A 22,782-nucleotide genomic window follows, 5' to 3' on the forward strand; every position below is an offset into this window, starting at 1 on the left:
CAGGACAATATTGGTCTATACCCTCACTGGGATATTTGCACTCTTTCAGACATCAATCTGTGTATAAACAGCTGTCAGTTCTATACATACGAAAGAAGGAAACTCTTCTGCTATTCAGCAGAAGCTCTTACAGCTGATTAATATTGCAGGACTTATTTGCCTTCAGAACACAGAATTCAAAGGAATGATGTACTTCCACTTGCATCTATTCTAAGTTAATCTTGAGAGGAGGAATTCTTCAAGAAATGTCTGCATTATTTGAATAATCACAAGGTTGTCTTGTCTGTAAGAGGAAGTCAGTTTCTTAAATCACTGCTGCTTAAATATCAGTGTTGCTTCTTCAGGGAAGCTTGTTATCACAAGCATTTGAGTTGCCTTAAAACCAAACAAACAAACAAAAAAACCCACCAAAACCAAACAAACCCCTTTGTTTTTGTGATCAAGCCCTTCTGAAAAGTCTTTGTTCACTAGCATTCATTTAGTCTTTGATACTATTCCTGGCTTCAGTTCTGTCACAGGGTAATCTAAAGCAAGTCTACACGGTGCTTACTGATGGATCAGCATTGGTGCAGTTTCTTTGCAATTGTTCTGGAAGGTCATCCTCGTTTTGTGTTGCAAGGGAAAATGTGAAGGTTGCTTTAAGAGGTGGTTGTAAAGGAGGGATGCATTTGCCATGTCCATGTGAGTTATAAGAGTCTCTGCATAATGTGTCAGAATTGATTAGAACGTATTTCTTTGGAAAGCAGTGTTGGATTTTTGCAGGTGTGTTTGGTGGTTGAGCTGTGTGCAATCAGTGCGAGACAGGATACTGGACCAGACGGCAGGGATGCTGGGGAGCAGTGTCTGCTGTCTAATGAAGTATTACTGGGAAGGCATGGAATCACAGGCGAGATTACTTTGACCTAAAAGTGGAAGATATTACAAGGGGTAGTGGCTAAAACTAACCTTGCATAGGTATTTGAGGTTTTAAATAATTACCGTTTTCAGTTACAAGAGAGCTGCTAAATGAAGACGTCCTCATTTCTCAGAACAGGCGTTTATTGGTGGCATTACTTGATTTCTTACATAAAATGAGGATTTTTTTCTGTATTGCATTGGTAGTGTCCCAGCAAGCTGTAAAGTGCCTTGTCACAAAACGCTTTGGGATGCCCTAGCTTTTGATTTAGTAGGGGATTAAGGAAAATCAAGGAAGAAAAGCCCATTTTTGACTTTGTTAAGTAAAAGGGATGCCGCCTTTGACTCGGGAAGTCTCTGAGCCCTGAGTATTTAGAAGGAATTGTCTTTATCTGTTTGCTCTGTTGAACTCTTTCCTACGCATCAGCTGTTGCTCTCTGCTGAAGAAAACGCACTAATGCTGTGTGGACCTTTTGATTATGCTGGCACAGCTGTTTGTATACTTTGTTCTTATTCCATATCGAAGCACTGAACTTGATCTCTCTCATCTGTGCTTCCTTGCTGTATGCATGTGTATGCAACAGAGGTGCTAAATTTCGATAAGCCAAGGCTGCAGACGCTCCTGGCGCGTGGTCAGCGAGGGCCCGTCCCAACTGCTGCCCCACTGAGTAAGACGAGCTTGAATGCCAGCGGGGCTCTGCTCCCCCTGCTCCCCTCCCGCCTGACAAGGGCTGCCTTTGGTTCGGCATAGAGCATAAGGCCTGAAGGAAAAGAAACACACAGGCGGGGCACAGGCAGAGGCTTTACGTACCAGGGGAGCAGGTATGGCGTGCTCTTCCCTTGAACTTCATGAAAATGGGAGTCCTGCAGCAGCAGAGCTTGCCTTGGTCTGTGCCCTGGAGTTTCTGCATCGAGATAAGAGAAAGGCATAAATCTAGGATCCTGTTGTGTGGGTTGCATCTCCCCGCTGGGTGTGCTGAGCCCAGCACTGCTGTTGCAGAGATCTGAAAACCTCCTGTGTAGCTCCCAGACAGGAAATTCAGGAATATTAGTATATTAGTATCCTTTAAGCATGGGCAGAATACTATTTGGGACTATGACTGAGGTTTGGAATTACTAACAAAGAATATCCTATGTTAATAGGACTTCTGGCAGCTGTAATGCAGTATGCTGCTGTCAGAATTGTAGTAGTAAAGCTACCATGCAAGGTTAAGAAGAATTATGCATCAGCTGAAACTGAGGGTAAATATATGCTGTACTCTCATGCTGGTTGCTTGATAGAGTATGTTACTTCATTGAATTATCCTGTATAGCAGGATATGGCACCCAGAAACTTACACCCTCTCTTCCCAATCTTAACTATGCACTGAGATAATTCATGGAACTGTTGTAATTCAAGGAAAAAAAGTGAGTACCTAGAATATATTCAGTGGTTCTTTTCTGTCACAGACATTTGTGAAACATTGTATCTTTCATGATGAAAAAAGCGTCTTTGTCATTAAGCTCTCCTTCATTTGTTCATCGTAAACCCTGGGTCACATTCAGGGTAAGAATTTGCTACTCAGAAATGCATAGGAGAAAAGAGAGTTAACCTTGTAACTATTTTGGCAGCAGCAGCTAACTTGATTGATAGGACACCGTCTTCCTATTTGTGGACAGAGATGTCCTCGCAGAACTGTAGCAGCACGAACTTAAAACTGGTTTCTCAGTTAAACTTTTTTGAGGTTGGTGAGATGGTCAGAAAATTGGGCAAGTTAAAAATTGAAATTATCAAAACCCTTATTTTGGCATTCCTATGTGTGGCTATGGTGGCTACATGTGGCTGCTGAAGGACTTGATATGCCCATCACCTGAAAATGCATTATTTAAAAGAGCTGCCTTGGAAAGTAGGTAAAACCATTAAGACGATGGCCATTGTATCGTTGTTGCTGAATGGTACATGAGCACTGCTTTAAAAAAAAAAAAAAATTAAAAACTCCAACTAAGTTAAGTTTCTTATGACCACATCAAAGCTCATCGTAGGACAGAAAGAGGCTTTTCTCTTGTCTGGAAACTAAAATGATTTAGTGCTTGACAGGTCTTTTGGGCTCTGAGAACTTGTAGCTGAGATTTTCATTCTGCTAATGTTCTTTGAAGTTTTGTTAGTCAGGGCTTTCTCTTCTTGTAAGGAACGGAAGGATGCAGCACAGTAGAGTTTTAGCAGTAATACAGAAACTCTTGACTTATAAAATCTGCTTTCTAGCTTTTGACATGCCAAAACCTTGTTCCGCTTCATAGAATGGTATTCAATCCATAGCTGGTACTGCTAGGTTTGCTACATGTAGACCCTCTGTGAGCAGTACTTGAGCCAGTATCTGTTTTAAAAGTTGATACATTATATTTTTGACAGAAAATTATTTTTAATGCCCAACTTTTTTTAGTAACTTTTCCACGTGTAAAATGCTATATAAGTGTGTATGAAGAGGTACGTAGTTATACAGTTTACACAATATATGGCATGTTGGGAAATTGTGAAAATAGTTATGGTCTATTAGTCTGGAATATTATTATGCAATTAGATTGGTAAACTCAGATGCTTCCTCTAAGAGTTATGTTGTATTTCCCAAAAATTCAATAAAGTAAATTTTGATGCATTTTGATTTGCCTTAACACATTTTGAGCAGGAAGGGGGGAAAAAAAGGGCTTCTTAATTTATTAATATGGATTAAGGCATTTCATTTTGAGTGTTTTCTATTCCTCCAAGCATCAAAGTCTATATCAATTCTACATTTTGATTCAAAACTAGTTATATTTTCTACTGACATGGTGTTTGCTAATATGTTTTTTTTTCCTCCATGGCTGTCTGGTTTTGTCTATAGGAAGGTTGCAGACCTTTGAATAAATTTAAAAAGTAGAAAAACAGAAAAATTCTTGAAATACATACACATCATGTCTTTTGCCATTTGAGTGGGTCTGTGTGTCTTCAAAATCATCAGATGCTTCAAAGTCTTTCAGGTTTTCTGATACATATAATATGGAGAAGTTGTGTTGCTGGGAATACAGAAGGGGGACAAATGCAGCTCATTTTACTTGTTTGGCTACATTATTGCTACAGTAATTTTTGAAGTATATAGTGACTACTGGTAGATTTGCTTAAAAATAACTTTTATCTTTCAGTCTCCCACAAAAGCTGTATATAATGCTAGACACTGGAACCAGCCAGAATCAGAGGCTCTGCCAGCACCACCGGTTTTGAAAACTCCCAGTGTCCCAGTAAGTAGACTGTTTTTGTTTTTTTTCAAGTTTAGTAAACCTCCTTTTAAGATTCGCTGATATTTTTTGAAACACAAGTTCTTGGTATCTGGTAATGTCACAGTAATTCAGAATGAAGTCCACTTTGTGATGTGAGCCATTGGGTATTTGATAGGAAAGAAATTGTCAGTGAAAATACTCTAGAACAGCATCTTCCATATCATTTCAATATGCGGATACAAAAAAATACTTCAATCAAGCTATGTTCCCTAATCTGCTGAAGTTAAGCTTTCTAACAATGGACTCCATTTCGTCTTCTGTGAGAACCCCGAGGATTACCTTGCTAATACACATAGAAATCAGCAAGTTGCAGGTTCAAAAAGGAAAAACTTAAAAAGACATATTTCATTTATTTTTCCTTTCTAATGGAATATTGTGAATTGCTGACTTGAGTCTTTATACACTATGAAAGAAACAAAATTTTCTGTATGCAGCCAACAATGCTAATATGAACATACCAGATTGTAAGCATGTCTGCAAAAAGTAGACGAGGTGAAAACAGTTCTTAAAGCAACTTGTTTGTTCAAAAATCCGTGATTGTTCTGAGGCTTAAGGTAATTGGTTTTTAATTCTTTTGAGACCCTGCGAATCCAGGGTCGTGGGCTTACATATGTGTAACAGTTGTTACTGATTATGCTGAGAGAGCATTGCACATTGTCAGTAAACTTCATTTGGCGCCTTGCTTACAGTACTTGCCTGAGAACAGAAAACCTGAAAGTAGATATTTTTGCAGTGATAAGTCTTCAGCTTTTGTTGTCGTCACCAGTTTCAGTTTTGTTTTGTGTTTTTAATTCCACCTGTGTGTCTGCTGTTCTGATACTAGCTCCTCTTTGATTTGTGGTTGGGTTTGGTTGCATCCTCACAGTATTTTGAACAGCCTTCCTTTGATATTAACTGCACTGCCTGGAAAATGCAGATGACTCATTTTAAAATAACCATTACCACTGGTGTTTGAGGAGAGAGCAGAAATTTCAGTCCTGGTTTTCTACTAAACCCTGTTCTCAATTTAAATTAACGTGCATTTGAACGGAAGCTTTTGTTGCTTACTGAATCTTTGTGTTGATACTGATTTTTTGTGAAGTACTTTGATAGCTAACGTAAAGGCAGATTTGGTCTGAGTCTTCTCAGACAGACTTCGAATATATCCTCTTCAGGCTAGGAAAATGTCTGGGCTGTTCATATTCAGACAAGCCATTTTGTCTTCTGTCAAACTCCCACTTTGTAACCGGAACCATCAAAATATTAATTCAGGAATGTGGCAGAGGTTTGGCTGAACAGACCAGTTAGGGGAATTTGTATCTGTTCCTTGTGTTATGATGTACATCTGAAGTTACTTCAGTCACTTTTTTTACCTTGATTTACATGTGTATGATTAAGATTTAAGAGTTACAAGATAAATGAGCCTTGATCCAAATGTTCAGCGGTAATCCCTGCGCAGATGATCCTGCCTCTTTCATTTCTGTAGAAATTGGTTACCTGAAGATCTGGATAAATTTGTCTTAGATTTACAGTGAGAAACCCATAGCATGCAAACTGCCTATGCCAAGTACTCTTTCTTATGGCCTCTCCAAGCTCCCTTGGAATTTGCTTTGAAGGGGAAGCCATTAAACCAAGACTTGGATGAGACACTTCAGTGGATCTCCTGTGTTCGCAGACTGATAAGACCAGAGTCCTCCAGTATGTGCTCTAAACCAGCTTTTCAGGGCGGTTTATTAGCATTTTGCCACCGGAGCCTAAGTGGGCAAATAACTCAAGTGCTGCAAAGTGATAGAGGCAGCATGGAAAGAAATAGACAATAGAGCAGGTTGTTTTGGCTTATATTTTAACTTTGACTGTCAATGCACAGTGCACAAGAAGGCTTTCTCCCAAAACATCCTCTGGATTGAGTAACAGTTAATGCATTCTCTATGCCTGCATATTAATTCTACTTTTTTCAGGCACACTTTAAAAAAATTCTCATTTTTCTACATAAGGAAACTTAAGTACATGATGTTACTTAGATTGAGGGTGAGTAAATGACCACTGGTGTTGGCACTGCATATTTAGAATTTGGCATTTGGAGGTCTTTTTCCTGTATGCCTTGTTTTCTGTAGTTTGTCTTCACATCTGAATTTGTGCCAAAGTAGTAATCTGAAGATAAGCTGACACTTAGGCTCATAGTAGCCGTAAACTAATACAGAGGAGTAGGTTGAGGAGAAACCTGTAATACTTGCCTGAGTTGGCTGGAAACTTGTCAGTAGTTATTCTAGACCTAACATCAAGTTCTCTACTACCTGTTTTAAGTTCAGAATAGGTTTTGCTGTATTTTGTACTATAATATGTTGTTCCTAAAATATTAACACCACAAATATGAATAAGACCAGTGTACGGAGAATACCATGAATTCACAAGAGCATACTCTACCTGTTCGAGGCATGCCACGTGCCTCTCTCATTTCTCTGTGTGGCAGTTTTTTTATGGTGCTACAAGATTTATATTGGTAGTCTTCCACCTACAGGCAAAATACAGTTTGCAGTGTCAGGTTGGAGAGGTCAGCTTTCTGATAGCTACACCCTAAGTACAGTAGTGTCGTAGCCTTCAGTAGTTAGAGATGAGAACAGTAGGCACAGAGTTTCTCAGTGCTGGCTATGTTGAGACAGTGATTGCTCAATGCTGTGCTCGTATCCAGACCAGTGTACTTAATGATGGTTCAGTATAGCAACCAACTTAGTCCTGGAAGCTCCAGTGTAAGGGGGTAAGATACTTGCAAGTATCAACAACTAATTGTTTTTAAACGCTGAACTTGATTGGTTTACTTACCCTAAAGCTTAAGGAACCAGTGTAAAGGACTTTTTTTTTGTTTTCCTCTTTTTTTAATTTCAGAAGTCTACTGGAGCTTTCCTGACTACTTAGAACTGGTTTTTGTATTTAAAAACTCATATAATTTCTGACATCTTAAATTTTTTTTTAAGAGTAGGTACATTATCACACAGCTTAGGTACACCTTAGTAGTGTAAGGCAAGGACTAAATAGTCCCAAAATGTGAGTTTGACAATTGCACACCTGTACTGTTTCCTGATGTATTTAGTATATGTTTACATGCTCAAAACATCTGCCCATTTTAGCACTTTCTTATTAATAGGTAAGGCTATCTTCAAAGGAGGCAATTCATAAAGATGATGGAGTTTTTAAGGCTCCTGCACCACCTCCCAAAGTGATAAAAACTGTGACAATACCTACTCAGCCCTATCAAGAGATAGTAACTGCATTGAAATGTAGGAAAGAAGACAAAGAAGTAAGTATTCTTAACAAATTTTTAAGATAAAGAATTATTGGTAATCCTAAGTACTGAAGGAACAGTGTCAAAATGAAATTTGGCTTTCCTTTTAAAGATAATATTTTTATCTAAATAGTTGAATGCCCTTCATTAACTGCTTAATGTTTCCTTGCACTCAAAACTGAATAGATTTTAAAGTGTACTTGTTAAGGTTATAATCAATCCCAAGAGCAACTTACCTAGGTCAAAATATTTGTCTCTTCCAGTTATACACTGTTGTTCAGCATGTAAAGCACTTCAATGATGTAGTGGAATTTGGTGAAAATCAAGAGTTCACAGATGATATTGAGTACTTGCTAAGTGGATTGAAGAGCAATCAGCCCCTAAACACACGTTGCCTTAGGTAAGATATCTTAATATAAAACACTGAATTTACATTTAAAAGAGATACTGAACTAAATATTCATCAGTGAAGTGGCCATGCTTCAAAATGTTGTTTGGGTAGTTACCTGGCACTTCTGCTATAAAGAATAAAATTTGAAAGTAATCAAGATGATATATTGTGAATAGTCAATAGTAGTATGACTAGAAAGATGAAATAGGGAATTGTACATAAGAGACAACTTTAACACACTTGTTTTCCTTGCTATGAATTAAAAAAATAGTTTCTGATAACTTTTGTTTGTTTAGTGCAATCTTATGTGCGATGTCTGTTCTGGTCTTTTTTAATGCAAAATTCAATTCTAAAATAAAATCCCTAAGACTGGAAAGTTTGCTGGCTGTAATCTAGAGCTAATGTAATATTGAGATACTGTTTAACTCCAACTGCCTGTTCTCTATCTTCTGTTGAGAAACAACATAGCTAGCATCCACTGGAAGTATTGTGGCTTCCAGTATGGGAAGCTTCCCTAAGTTGTCTTGAACTGCTCATCGCACTCTTAATATTCAAGTTACACATTACTGCGAAGTTAGTATCAAAAAATTTCGTCTTGCTTTGAGAAAGTTTATGACTTAATATTGGTGTCCATTCCCTGGACATGAAAGTGGTTAGAATGATGTTCTGTAACCATGTAAGAATCTTTCCTCTCTGTTTAGCAAAACAAAAATGGTAGAGACGGAAAAACTTGAATCCACAGAGGCAGGTGATGAGGACACTTTGCTTGAGATTTGACTGTGGATGAGAAAAAGCTTTATACGCTTTTAAGAGAGCTATTTTAAAAATTTATTCTTCCTGTTCCTCAAAAACTAGCAATTAATATTGTTGCTGGAGTATAAACACAAGAAATTTATTATCCAGTTTTGTATGTACATTATGATAAGAATAAATTAATACCATAATGGCAGTTTAAGAGTGTTTTTCATATTGAGTGCACTTAATTTGCCTGTATGGCAAGCTTCCTAAGATCTTAAACTGATTTTTTTACTTTCCAAATTTATATCAGGGAATGTAACTTTTATAAACACCATAGAAATTTTTTCTTTCAGTTAACAAATTAAAAGAAAAGTATTTTTCCAAAGGAAATCAATGTGTAAGGATAGGAATAGATGTAAAAGAATCAGAAACTGGTAGGTAAGCTCTAACTGGTGCTGTTGTGATTGGAGACCTAAAGACTACTTGTTCTTTAAACGCCATACCGTATGAATCTTTCATAATAAGATTCCTCAGTAGTCATGGAAAACTTGATTGCAAAATCACTCCCACATTACTCCACATTTAAAAGCAATGTATTTTTGATAGCTTATATGTTGCACTGTGCTACAAATGGCAGACAGCTTGCTAATAAAACTAGGGAAAGACTTCCATTTTTAAAATAGAACTGTTATGCTGATCACTGATTAGACCAATATATTTGTCAGATTTTTCCTGAAATCTATAGTGTTTCCATCAACCATAAATGCAGCAATAAATATAAAAAAATGTTTGTTTTTTTGTAAAAGTATTGGTCAGGCATAAGCGGGACTAATAGGTCAATTGGATAACTGTTAGATAGCAATGGAAGCTCACATTTATAATTCCTGATAATGCCTTGATCCATAATGAGCTCTCCTGTGCCTCTAAATTAGAGCTTTGCGCTTAATCCATGAACATTTTACTTTCAGTTTAACTATTTCAAATTATTTCAACTTTTGTTTGAAAGAAGCAAGTTCAGGGCACCCTTTCACATCCTGTTTTTAGCTATCCTTAAGATAAGGCAGACGTAGTTTGGTGCTGGTAAGCAACTGTTGAATAAAGTGGTGCTCTGTTCACCAATTACAAACTTGCCTTATACAAATTTTAGAAGAAATACCCCATCAGAGTTTGTCAGGGTCTGAGGTGTATGGTCAGTCACATTTTGTAGACTTGTTTATCTGCCATTTTTGTAAATGTGTTCATTTTAGTTGTTCTAATGCAGAATTGATTTTCTCTAGTGTAATCAGCTTGGCGACAAAGTGCGCCATGCCCAGCTTCCGAATGCATCTGAGAGCACATGGGATGGTAGCCATGGTTTTCAAAACACTGGATGATTCCCAACACCATCAGGTATGGATACACTGTGTATTTCATTAAAGGTTGATGATACCTGTCTACTTTGCATGAATTCTGTGTACACGTAATTCAAGGTCAAGCATCCAGTATAGTGTGCATCTGGGATCAAGTGGCTCCATTTCAGAAATCTGTAGTGAAGTGAAAAATAAGAGCACCTGCGTTCCAATGACAAATTCGCCTTTAACTGATTATGTACTTCTGGGTTTGGAAATTCTTGTAAAAATTCATTTAAGCTTTTTAAAAAAACTGGCTGTGCTTTGGATTGCTATTTTATATCTTCTCTTAGGGTTTGTTTTAATAGTTTTATTGTTGTATTTATAATTTCCTTCAAATAAAACACATTTGGAAGGAATCCTTTCTCCTTATCTTTAAAGATGGCTCTGAGTGCTCATCTCCAGACTTGCTTGCATGTGAATTACTGCCTTTTCTGCAGCTGTTGTGGAGCATTTTTCCTGTGCTTGTCTCCTTGAGCAGTGCTGTAATTGCAGTTGTAGGATGCCTCGAGTATGTGCGGTGTTCTGTGATAAATCTAGGAAAGGTAGATTTTAACTACTTATGGTAACATGACCCAGGAGTTAAAATCTGAAGCAGTTTGGGTTTTTCTTCTTATCAACTTTACAAGTTCAATTCAGCTGTGGTAGACGATGCTTCTTGCAGGTGATACTGTTTTTCCAGCAGTTGGAAACTGTGCCTCTGTGGGGCATCCCTTAAGGTATTGTTACCAAAGCCGAACATAGGAAACGTTACTTCAAGTGGGTAGCAGATATGTATATCCGGTCAGGTTTATTACTTTTATTGAACAGCTCTAGAATAACGATACACAATTCAGAAGGAAACTTTGCACCCACAGAAATAGACATTTAAGAGATTGTGTTTGACATCTTACTGTGGGTGGGGGGAAAAAGCTGTAGAGCTTTTAGTAACTGATTTAGAATAATAATAATAGCTTATTTTCTATGTCCCTCAAAAATTAGCAATGGCTAACGATAAAACATAGGAACCAAGTTCAATATATTCATTATTTTGTGAGCAGTCAAAATAGTGCCAAGTGATACTAGAAATAAATAAAGTGTAGTCACACTGTTTAGGACAGTTGCCACCACTGAGTTGCAGGAGGTCTGCAGAGGACAGCTACAGTTCCTTGGAAAATGTACAAGCTTGCTTGGTGTATTTTTGGCTGTCTCTTAAGTTACCATTATTCCTTCATTTTCAAAAGAACTAGCACATACAGTTCAAAAGGAAATTGCATGCTATTATTAGTCTGCAGTAACAAAAAGCATTGATTATATTCACTATTTTCAGTATATTTGAAATGCTCCCTTTTGTAAGGAAAAAAAAAGGTAGTTAATGTTTTAATATAGTTACAGTGCATTCTTAGTACAGATTATACAGTATTATAAAATTACTGATTTATCACACTGCTATTAATAAATGCTAAAATATATGCTCTGACAGTATATGCTTCAACAGTGACCTCTGTATAAGCTTGCTGTCTTTATATGCTAACCTTTCACTCACTTCAAAATTTTAACTTGTTCAAAATTAATAGAAATTTCTCCACTAAATCTCAGTGCTTGTATTGCTCAAATCCATTTAAGATGAATAAGGACTTGGAGGGGAGGGAATACAATTATTTTGTTAATATTTTCTTTAAAGTATTTTGGAGATGGGAAAACTGCCACAATGACATTGCTAATGGAAACAAATATGAGCGGATACTGCATTCATTGTGCTGATGCAATGGAATAGACTGAGAAAGTAGGAGACTTTTCCATTTACATAAGAATATAAAATGGCAGTTGCAGAGGTATTTTTTTAACCAGCAAGGAAAACAAAATAACCAGTTATCTTACTGAGCTATGCTCCAAAATATTTACATGAAAATTACTTGTTCCACTGAATTTTTCTTGTAGATTTTTTCTTTAAGCTACAGTTTCAGTTTTTAACTGACTTTGTCTCTTCAGCTATGCTCTAAAGGTGTTGGAGTGTTATTAATTTTTAAAATAAAAACTGTATTTTCGTTATAGCTGTCAGTAGTTAAGCACAGAAATGTGGTTTTATAATGTCTTCGGCATGTAAATAATTTTTTTTTTGAAAAGAGTACATTAAACGTAGCACTGAACCCTAGAAAATAACCATCTGTTCCCACAAGCTGGACTATAAATAGAACAAGCAAAGGAAGACAAGGATGAGAGTGGGTGTAAATGGTCTGCCGTTTCTGGAGCATGTTCAACTAGGATGTTTTCCTGAATACTGTAAAGTATGGAGTTCAACTCCATAGCTAGATATGCCATAAAATTTCTGTCTAGAGCAAATTCTATTTATCTTACTTTTTTCTTCTCTGTGCGTTTTTTTTGCCCACCCAAAAAACTAGCTTCAGTACTGCAATCCAAAAGGGTGCGATTTTGAGGGTTTGATTGGGTTCTTTAGTTGTTTTGTTTGGTTTTTTAGGTTATTGATCAAAAATGAGTTGTAGTAACAATTTTCCCCTCATTCTCAGCTCAGAATGCTGTGTATGGTAGGGCATGAGAGCGCTTTCAGACAACATGGTTAACTTTTTAATACAGAAGATCAGAGCAAAATGTAGAGTTGTTATATTCAAGATGAAACCAACTTGCCTACCGGGACTAAGAAAAATGAGGTTTAGAAACCCCCTATCACTGGCATGTAGCTGAAGCAGGTTTGTTCCACGTTACAAGCACCATTCCCGCCGGAGGTCCTTACTGCTGCAACATCACTGGTTTCCTGTTGCACGTCAGCGTCCGGAGGCTGATTGGCCTGATTGCCTTCTGCGTGAATGCTGTGGCAGGAGCAGCGTATGTTCGTGTTACACACAGCTACTCCACTCCTCCTTGCTTTTCCGGCAGTCCTCCTGCAGCCCAGACCCTTCTGTATCATGTCTTACTCCCCTGCTTGGGTCCTTTCTGATCACATTTTAAGTATCTTAAATCCTGGGTGGAAGGTCTGAAGGGAAGTGTTGACAGAGCTCATGCGGAGGGAGAGCCGTTACTCCCTGCATAATAGGAAGTCAGTTGGATTGCAAAGAAGGGAGCCCGGGACAGGCCAAGGGCTTGGTACAGGGGCTTGCAAAAGGAGTGTGATTGCCCTTGTCAGCCTTTGCAGTAGCTGTAAAGCATTTCTGAGTAGTGATCTAAGAACAGTCTCTGACTTTTTGAAATGCCTAAATATTGGCAGCCCAGATCATAAATGCAGCAGTTTTCCTCTATTAACTGCTGCATAGTTTCTAGTTGATAGAAACTCCTTTGGAGGCTTAAGCTTTTTTTTTTTTTTTTTTTTTTTTTTTAAACTAGGAAGCTCAGCTGGGTAATTAATGCTGGTCACTAGAAGATAGTTCTTCATAGATGTTGCTTTTTTAGGTCCCACACTGGCTGAACAGCGGTTAGTGGAGTAACCTTTGGTGTCTCTGGAACGCATGTGCTCCTATGTCCTGTTTTAATTACTGCCATTCTGAAGGAACAGAGTCTTCTTCCAGGAGCCTGAAATTCCTTACGGTTTAAACCAGTTGCAAATAAATCCAGAGTAAACAATTTCTATAATTAAAATGAGAAAATTGCAGCTTTTATTGGAGAAGGTTAATAGAAATTAAGGAAAAACAATGTATACCGTGTCTGTGTAGACAAGCCACATAGATTGCTTTCTGTCTTACATCTGACAGGGCTGGAGTAGTGATACTCATAGCTAAGTGGTTTTTGGGGGTTTGTTTGGTTTTTTTAACCAACCCTGTGTCTCGAGGTTGTATTCATGAAAGGAGATGTAGATTCAGAAACTCTTGCTTCCTTCCTTCAGTATTCCAAATGCATCTTTGGTAGTTGGTCAGATTAAAGTCTTTATTCATCTGAGGGTTTCATTGGAAGGAGACAGGAAGGAGTTTTAACATAGCTTTTGATAGACTGTCAGCTGCCTAATCCTGTTTTGGAAATGCTGATACTGGTTAGTATGACCAGGTATGATTATTACTTGCTTCTAAAGTAAACAGAAGGAGCTAATGATTGCTTTGGTGGTTGGCTGAACTCTAAACAAGATGTTAATCAGCTGTGACACAGAAATTCTGCTCTTCCCTGTGGAACTGTACGACATTCGCATCCCAGAATCAGTTTGTCTTCATTTTTCATTTACTTTATACAGAAAAAATTGGAATAGATGCATGCAGCATGTTGACTCTTGAGAGCTGAACTCAGCAAGGCACACAGAGACTCCACCCCGCCCCCCCCTCCCCCAGGTCTTTTTTCCTCCAGTTATCATCAGAGGTTTCTGAAAATTCTGTGCCCAGCACAACTCAATTCTCCATGAACATTTCTCCTCTTTAGCATAGCTTGGGGCTCTCCTGGATAGATGAGTGTCTTGGTGCAAGTGCTGTACTGTCATTTGTCCCTTCCTGACAGTCATGTTCTGCCTTTGCTTTTTTCTGATTCCTCATGAAGATAAAATTTATTTCCTTCTTAAAGAAGGATTAAATATTTTTTATCCAGTAAGAGGTCCCTCTACACCAATTCTGTGTAGGATAGGGATGGTCAAGATAGTCACGCTTACTTTTTAAGGACTGATGGGGACGAGGCAGGGGGGAAGCTGGTTTGTACTCTGGCTACTTCCAAAAAGCAGAATTCCCCTGGAAATTAAATGTGTTTATGCTGGAAAGGTTTGGGTAAACTATTGACTGATAGACCTGCTTGGCAGAATCGGAATGTATGTCACCAGGCTCTCTTTCCCCCCTGCCCCCTCACATGCAAACACTGTCCCCATGATCCCTGTATTTTTTGGTGCTGTCACCAGCTTATCCCATCGAACCGGAATGTTCACCTACCTTGCCATGTACCCTGTGCTTTTTCACTTTGTACCCTGCCATCTGTCTCTTCTGTAATACTGTGTTACTGGAGTTACCGTTTCTTATTCTGTCTGCAGCACTGAGTCCCTTAAAAGTGGAAAACCCTGCTTTTCTCCTAGGGTTTTGTAAAGGTATTAAGTGATTTATGTCTCGGTTGTATTGGTCAGGGGAATGCTTTGGTAACTTGCTAGAAGGAATCTATGTACAACAGTAAGTACTCATGCAAGTGCTAGCATAGACTGGGACTTGTCAAGCTTTTTCTTTTGTAAATCTTCAGCTTGTTTATTAAAAATTGTAAAAGGTCTGCCTAACGTGATTACTAAAAACTGTCTTTTTTCTTTTCTCTCGCAACCCAAGAATTTGTCCCTTTGTACAGCAGCTCTAATGTACATCCTGAGCAGAGATCGTTTGAACATGGATTTAGACAGAGCTAGTCTAGATCTGATGATACGGCTTTTGGAATTGGAACAAGATGCTTCTTCTGCCAAGCTGCTGAATGAAAAAGACATGAATAAAATAAAGGAAAAAATTCGGAGGCTGTGTGAAACTGTTCACAACAAACATCTTGATCTCGAAAACATCACGGTGGGTATCATGCTTTTATTTGAAAGCCTTGGCAGTAGTGGAATGCTTAATAGAATGGAACTTGTAAGCATCCTTAATCTCCTATCTCCCAGCTAAGGAGTCATGACACTTTGTCTGCCTTCTATGTATATGTGACTGCACTTCAAGCATTTTGTTCTATAAATCTGAAATTTCCTTTTGGAAAGGCTGTTAGTAGGATAAAGTTATGATTTTTTTTTTTTTTTTATGATGTCTGATTCACCATTCACTCCTGCTAAGGGTAGCTAGTCAAAGGTAGCAATTAAAAACAAGTAATGCTTTAAATAACCGTGTGTTTAAAGACCATGTTTAGATTATTTGACTCTGTTTCTTTGCCCAAATTTTATATATACATTCACAAACAATACGGATTCTTAGGTGGGAATAAGAGTATTGTGTGTTAAATTGAAAATGTGGTGCAGGTTCTCCCATTAAAAAAAAATTACAAATCGGTCCTACAGAAACTGGTTTGTCTCTGCCCAAAGTGTGGTGGCAGATCTGTTGATTACCATAAATGTGGATGAATTTTTTTGCTTCCTTTCTCAAACGTACTTGTTTCTTATGAATGTGTCTTCAGCTGCAACAGAGTGAACTGGGTTTGTTTAAAAATAAATTTGGCCATGGTTTGATGCTAGCATCAAGCTAGCTTGAAAAATAAAGGGTAAGTTGCAAGTCTTTTAAAAAGAGTGTATTTAAAGAATTGATGACAGACTGACTAGGTGAGTGCTTATAGATGGCAAAAATTAGTAATGTGTTTTTACTTTCACCGTATTTCAGTATAACAGATGTTAGTATGAGCTTAATTTTTTAACATCTTATAATACATTCTTTTAATGTTTTAAAGATTCTTACTAGGTTTTTGCCATTTTTCATGTAATACTTATACCTGACAGGAGAAGCTTCTGAGTTATTGTTTATGAAGTGAGCTTTTTAGAGCTTTATCTCTGCAAGTAACTTTCAGCTCCTGCCAGTAATCTGCAGTTAAGATCGTATTCCATCTTAGAGGTTAGATTAAAAGATGATATGCCTTGTTGAGCTGGCATTTTCTTTTGTAGTTTTTGTGACTTTTTTTGTTGGTTTAGGAAGGGCTTGGTTTGTTTTTTTTTTTTTCCCCAAAATTCTAGCTATGGAACAGATAGCTGAAGTGGTATGAAAAGTCAGTATTATGTAGCAGTAGAAAGAGCTGAATTTTGGGGGAGGAAGGTAATATTGATGACATAATTCTTAACCTTGGTAATCCATTTGTAGCGACAGAGGAGAATTGTTTCAGAGTTTCAGCTTCAAGCTTGTTTCCTACAAACCTATGAAACTTGCAGGTAGGGGGCTTGTATTAATTTTCTGGCCTTCAAAATCTGCAAAGGAAGAATGAATTTGAGATTATTTTCTCCACTTTCAGCTTACTCTCTGAGTTCACATGATACAATCTGAAGATACCAACACAGAATGAAATTTCTTCTCTAGGTGGTGATCAGCTAGGAATTGGTATAATCAGTGTCTTATTTCAGCACTGTTTTGGCACCGAAGGCAGCTCACGTAGCTCACAGTCTGTTAGTGCCAGGATATCTCTTGCACTATAAAATGTAAGACAGCTCCTTTTATTAAGTATGGAACAGCTGGTACAGGTTCCTCATTGCTAAAGCATCCAGCCACACAGACCACTGTCTCCTCTTTGAGCTTTTCTCATATTAATAATCTGAGCTAGCTTGATTTTTTTTTTATGAAGTGTAATTCTGTTCTTGTGTTTTCTTAGGCATGAGTTTTAAAGGGACTCTGGCTTGTGAGGAAGCTGTCTATGAGTAAAGAGTAATATTATCACAGGCCATTGGTTTCAGCTGCTGCTTTTTCCTGAGGCATCTCTATTTCTTAAAATCATGTCGAGCTGTTGTTGTAAATGTGTAGAATACTGTAGTACCTCACAGATGGAAACTGGTTCCCTCCCAGCTGCACCATCTAGAAGTGCACTTCCATATAGCGTTTAGAGAATATACGCAAGCCGAATGAGACGATTAGGTTCTCTTCCAATTTATGATAGTAGCCATAGTAAGTTGAGACAATAGTGAACTTCACATGTAGAAGATCGTTGCTTTCAGATAGATCTCTGTCATGAGATATAATGAGTAATCTCTGCTTTGTACCAGATGACAGGCAGAAAATGCTAACAAAAGTGTAAATCTTCTGAGGGTAAAGGAAAGATCTGTGCTTTTCAGACTCAGACATACCCACTGAGAAACAGAAGGATTGCAGCAGATGTTTTGATAACTCCAGTTTGTGCTTAACCGATTACACCTTCGTTTTTTTGAATGTTACACAGAGCAAATGAAGATGATCAATACTGCCTGTCTCTGCGCAGACAATGTCATTTGTGTGACTGCCTAGAAATTAGACTGGACTAATTTTTTAAGTACTCAAACAGGTTTTCAAAGGGTTCTATTTTCTAGGCAGCTATGAATGTTAAAAGTGTAAACTCAGAAATTTAAAAGGAGTTCTCTGTGGGCTGAATTTGTTCCGGTTTCTTTGCTAGTTTAGAATAAGATAAAGCCTGAAGAACTTAGCCTTCATGTTAGCAAGTGGCACTTGCCTGTCAGTCAGCATAGCCCTCTGGAGCTGATGCTTGCAGCTAGCTCCTCTCTGTCGCATCATAACGAAAACCTTCAGAAGTGACTTCTCTTTCCATCTGGTGAAAGAGGTTATTCTGTTTTTCTCTCTCCACATAAGGCTGAAAGCTTAAGGGAACCATGTTTTGAACCTTTGGTGTTAAAATTTCATAGTAATTGACATAAAAATTGAATGGATTACTTTCCTCAAAAACAAAAGGGTTACAAGGTTTGATTCATTTTATTAATTAAAAAAACCAAAACAAAACAGCCCTGAAAATTGTGTTCGTATGCCCAGTAGTATAAATACCAAATTATATTCTCCTGGAGTTTTTTTGAAGTCTTATTGCCCTTTGGTGGAAAACTAAGCACAGTGTTTTAAATATTCTATGGCCTTTGAGCTTTCATGGTGAAGGTATTTAGGAAGTTAACTGAATCTTTCGTAGCACTTAAGATCCCTAAGGAGAGTTTTTAATCAGCTTCTGTCAGTCTGGTTTAGGTTATGCGTGCTTTCAGATATCCATGTTACAATCTTTTCAAGCTCAATCTGTGAAAGTGAAGGGGATCATCTGAAGAGGATGGGAAAGCTTCAGAGAGCTAGGGATCTGTCAAACTGCTCTCTACAGGTTCTCTCCCCTCCTCCCTCAAAACACTTTCTCGTTTGGTTGCCTTCAGAAGGGAAGTTCTCTACCCATTGCTTAAAATATCCTCATCTCCTTTAGCATTATGTTTTTAACTTACAGTTTTTAAAAGTGTGAGGTTTTGGATCTTGTGTTTCCCAGTGATGAGATGAGAACACCCTGTAACCAAGCGTGTTTTGTTTCCCTCCTGTGGGAAGGCTCCACGAGTGGCTGTTGCAATTAAGGGTAGTTAGCAGTTTCCCCGGTGGTGAAACAGTTGCAGGAGTAATTGCAGCTTTGTCTTTGTTTCCTCTGTGATGGGAATTGAGATGCTGCTGTGACTCAAGGACGTCCCCCACAACACTGTTATGACCCAAGGACACCTCTATTTATGTTGGAGAAATGCCATTACTATCTATCTGCTCATCAGTGACTGCGTGCTGCAGAGCTTGCTCCTAAAATAAGGAGATAATTCACTTTGGGTGGTAACTCTTCTTTATCAAGATTTATCTTCAACTTTCTTTTCCTCCTTGGAAATCAGTATTTTAAAAACAAGGAAAGCAGCTGAAGCTGTTGCGGGGGGGCTCATACAATTTATCACTTGGTTTTCCAAGCCTGGTGTTTACTCAAGCCTGGTGAGTGCTGTTGTTCCCAGGAGGTGCTGAGGTTTGAACTGGTTATCCTGGAACATGCTGCACAGCTCAGAATAAGCACAACCCTCCTTGAAGCATGACAAAACAAATGTGTCGGGCAGGGAAGTGAACTTGAGAGTGGTTAAATTCAGCTTTAATGAGCTCTTACGGCTTTTTCTCTGACCGTTCATTTTTGTACCATATATGAAATTATTAAGCTTCTAGTAGTGTAGATTTGCCTGTGTGTTTTCCAGTTGTTACAGAAGTCTATACTGGTCACTTCTGTGCAGGCATAAATTTATGCGTTTGTGTATGTCTATTACTAATGTTTGCCTTTAATAAAAGGCCTTTGGAAAAATGAGTTATAGTCTTGACTTTATAAATAGTGTTAGTTTTGGTTAAAAACGTTGCAGGGGATTAACTAGGATAATCACCTAAAACCTCTTCAGCTTCCATTTGCAGGGAGTAAACTTACCTCTGCTGTTGTTGAATTTTGATATGTATTCCTCTCTTTCAAAAAAAAAACCAAACCAGTAAATATACTTTTTACAGTGTTTTAGTTTAATTGCTTTCTTCTGTGAGTTTAAGATTAGAACCACACAATACCTATGTTAGAATCAAATGTATTCCACAGGCAGCAGAGCCAGTGTATCTAGGAGACAGACACAGTGAGACAGATACTAGAGAAGCAGTGTTCACTGTGGCTGTTCTTGGTTTTTTTCCTGCCTGGCTGATTTGTCCATTTCCTTCCTCCATTTGTTTCTTTTGATAACAAAAGAAACAGATGAAAGGAGGCTGCTTGTGTTTTCTAAGCTGTTAATAAAATCAAGAAAAAGTTGAAAATGCAAACTACCTTTTTATCAGTACCAAGTTGTGTTTTCAAGATACGTGTATTTTTAAACCTGTTCTTGCTCCCTCTGGTGGTTCTTCCACTCAGAACCGATAACTTTGTTTTTATGGTCTTTATATGACGTGTATTTGTATGGTTTGATATATTGGCTACAGCTGCATATGATGATTTCACTAATTCTGGAACCTAACTCTTTCAGACCGGGCATTTGGCAATGGAGACGTTGCTGTCTCTCACCTCAAAACGAGCTGGGGACTGGTTTAAAGAGGAGCTGCGACTTCTAGGTGGTCTCGATCATATTGTAGATAAAGGTATATTGGAAATGCTGCTTTGACAGTGTGAAAAAATAGTGAATCTTACAAAGATGTTTGCCTTTTCTTAATGTTCATTTTCTGTGGTTAAAAATAGAAATGTATTTTTCTCAGCAGTGTTAAAAATAAAGTACACAATTTGATATCAAGTCACTGGAAATCAGTGGCTTTAAGCTGTTGCATGTGGGATTGAAAGTAGTTTTAAGGTTAAACAAAATGTGTATAATGTTGCATATAATGTGCGAGATTAAAATGGCTTAAGCTTAGACGGAATAGATGACTGTGTTACGTATCTCTGTACAGCGCACAAATACAGCACACTTATTCTAGAGTAAAATCTCCTTTACAGTCTTCTAGAATTATTTGCAGACCTGATATTTTTTTAACTAAATATCCCAGAGGAAGTCAGCCCTTCAAGAAGAAATGGTAGGGGTTTTGTTTCCTTATTTTTTCAAAGATATGTCTTGGTTAATTTTTTTTGGATCAGCATCTCACAGATAGGAAAAGGGATGTTTCTAAAATGAATTCTTGAGCTGAATAAAGCTTGGTCTTAAGTAAGCAGAGGGGTGGACAAAGGAAGGATTGAAGAGATGAAAGCGTTCAACTTGCACACGGTTTCAGACTTGTAAAGTGTGGGGCAGTGTGCCTGCTGTATCTTTCTTCTCTTCTACAGAACAGTGCATTACAGTTAAGGAACCTAGTCGTGTGCTGTACAATCTCTTCATTGTCAGTAGAAAAAAAATACACAGAGGTAATTTGTGGCAGCAATTACAAACTTGTAAAGCTGAAATTTTAAGGGTTGGGTTTTTTATTATTTACTTGGAGAAATGAAAAACTTTGGAATGCTGGTCATGTCTTCGTGATTGTTTCCTAGTATTAGAGTTTTGTAAAGTGTAAAACAGGTTGATAGTAACTCTGAGTAGCTAGTTAGTTTGTATGCTTGGCTTTGGAAGACTTCTTACTGATAATGGAAAACAACTCCTTTTTGTTGTTTAGTTAAAGAATGTGTGGATCACCTAAGCAGTGATGAAGACGAAGAGAAATTGGTTGCTTCGTTATGGGGTGCAGAAAGATGTTTACGGGTCTTAGAAAGTGTGAGTATGAGCAGATGCATTGCGTTTCTGAAAAGGGCTTTTTCTCAGCCAGACCTTTTCAATGTTACACTCTTTCAATATATAGTTACATAATAACACAATAATGTTGATTATTTTTTATAGCAGATACTACTTTCTGATGTTTATCAGTGTTCCTGGAATGTTTGTTTGAAAATGTCTTTTACCCTTCTGTATGTATGTACAACATTGCAAGTTTATTTTTGCTAAGAATAACTGATGTAGTGTGATGCTTGTTCTTAAGTTCCTATGGAAAGCTGCTGTTTATGGATGTTGTTTTTGAGGCATGAGTTTGACTCTCCAGGGTGTGTCTAGTAATAACGCATCGTTATAGAAGCAGTGTTTTCTTAGAAGCTGTAAATCGATGTATATTTTAAGAATTGCTACTTTCAAACATCAGGTGGCTAAGTGCTGAAAGAGAAAACTGCCTTGAAAGTCAGACTAGTCCTGTAATCAGTTGAGTGTGTATATTGAGGTGGTAAATATTTTCTGATGAGAACCATGAACAGAATTGGTACACATGGTACTTCTGTAGAGCTTAATTGATAAGAATTACGAGCATACGCTTCTCTATAATGCCTTGTTTTGCCGAGTTTCATATTTGTTACTGGCGTTACTCTTCTTGTATTGTGATACGGTAAGCATGCAGAAGAGTGCTGTGATGTTTTAGCAGTACATCTCCACGCATCAGAAAGTGACGTTCGGATTCGGAGTACAGGTCAATGAATCTTGAAGAACACCTTAAACCCAAGTTAAAGGGCAAATAGCTACAGTGGTAACTTGTTTTCTTCACTAAAATAGAACGACAGACTCAAAGATACTGTGAAAGTAAGCTTAAAAACTGAGAAAGGTGAACAATTGCTGAAGTACTAATTCAAGGGTGCTTACTTAAAAATTAATGGCACCTAGCTCTTTACCTGCCTTCTGAACAGTGAGAGAAAAATGTGCAGATCCAATTTCTGCTTTTAGATTTGATAGATGGAATTGCCAAGCAACGGTAGAAGAGCCTTGTTTAGTGGTGAAATATTGAAATTTGAACTTAAGGGTCATTTGTGATGTAGTAAGATCCTTAGGAGCTTGGGAGACACGACAAAAATCAACACACCAGGCCATGCAAATTTAGGAGAACAACTTGTACTGCTTCTGAAAATTGATTCTGAATTTCAATCAAGGGAATCAAGGAAAAGCTTGATTTTTATGGTTGGATGTGTAGTAAGCTCTCAGAAGTGGAGTTGATGTCCTAAAAATA

General features: G+C 37.8%; 1 protein-coding gene across 5 annotated transcripts in view; it reads left to right on the plus strand.

The window, feature by feature from the left end:
* WAPL (WAPL cohesin release factor) overlaps positions 1-22,782 on the plus strand; it is a 72,431-nt gene that overhangs the window by 39,723 nt on the left and 9,926 nt on the right. For 4 of the 5 annotated variants that reach the window (XM_075717484.1, XM_075717485.1, XM_075717483.1 and 1 more), the window contains 7 exons: positions 4,051-4,146; positions 7,307-7,459; positions 7,708-7,844; positions 9,851-9,962; positions 15,169-15,396; positions 20,310-20,421; positions 21,418-21,515. In XM_075717484.1, coding sequence (XP_075573599.1) covers positions 4,051-4,146; positions 7,307-7,459; positions 7,708-7,844; positions 9,851-9,962; positions 15,169-15,396; positions 20,310-20,421; positions 21,418-21,515 — 936 coding nt within the window. The remainder of the gene's footprint in view (positions 1-4,050; positions 4,147-7,306; positions 7,460-7,707; positions 7,845-9,850; positions 9,963-15,168; positions 15,397-20,309; positions 20,422-21,417; positions 21,516-22,782) is intronic. The other variant, XM_075717486.1, reaches the window with a different exon arrangement.

Source organism: Pelecanus crispus, chromosome 10 (genome assembly GCF_030463565.1).
Source record: "Pelecanus crispus isolate bPelCri1 chromosome 10, bPelCri1.pri, whole genome shotgun sequence".
Lineage (NCBI taxonomy): Eukaryota > Metazoa > Chordata > Aves > Pelecaniformes > Pelecanidae > Pelecanus > Pelecanus crispus.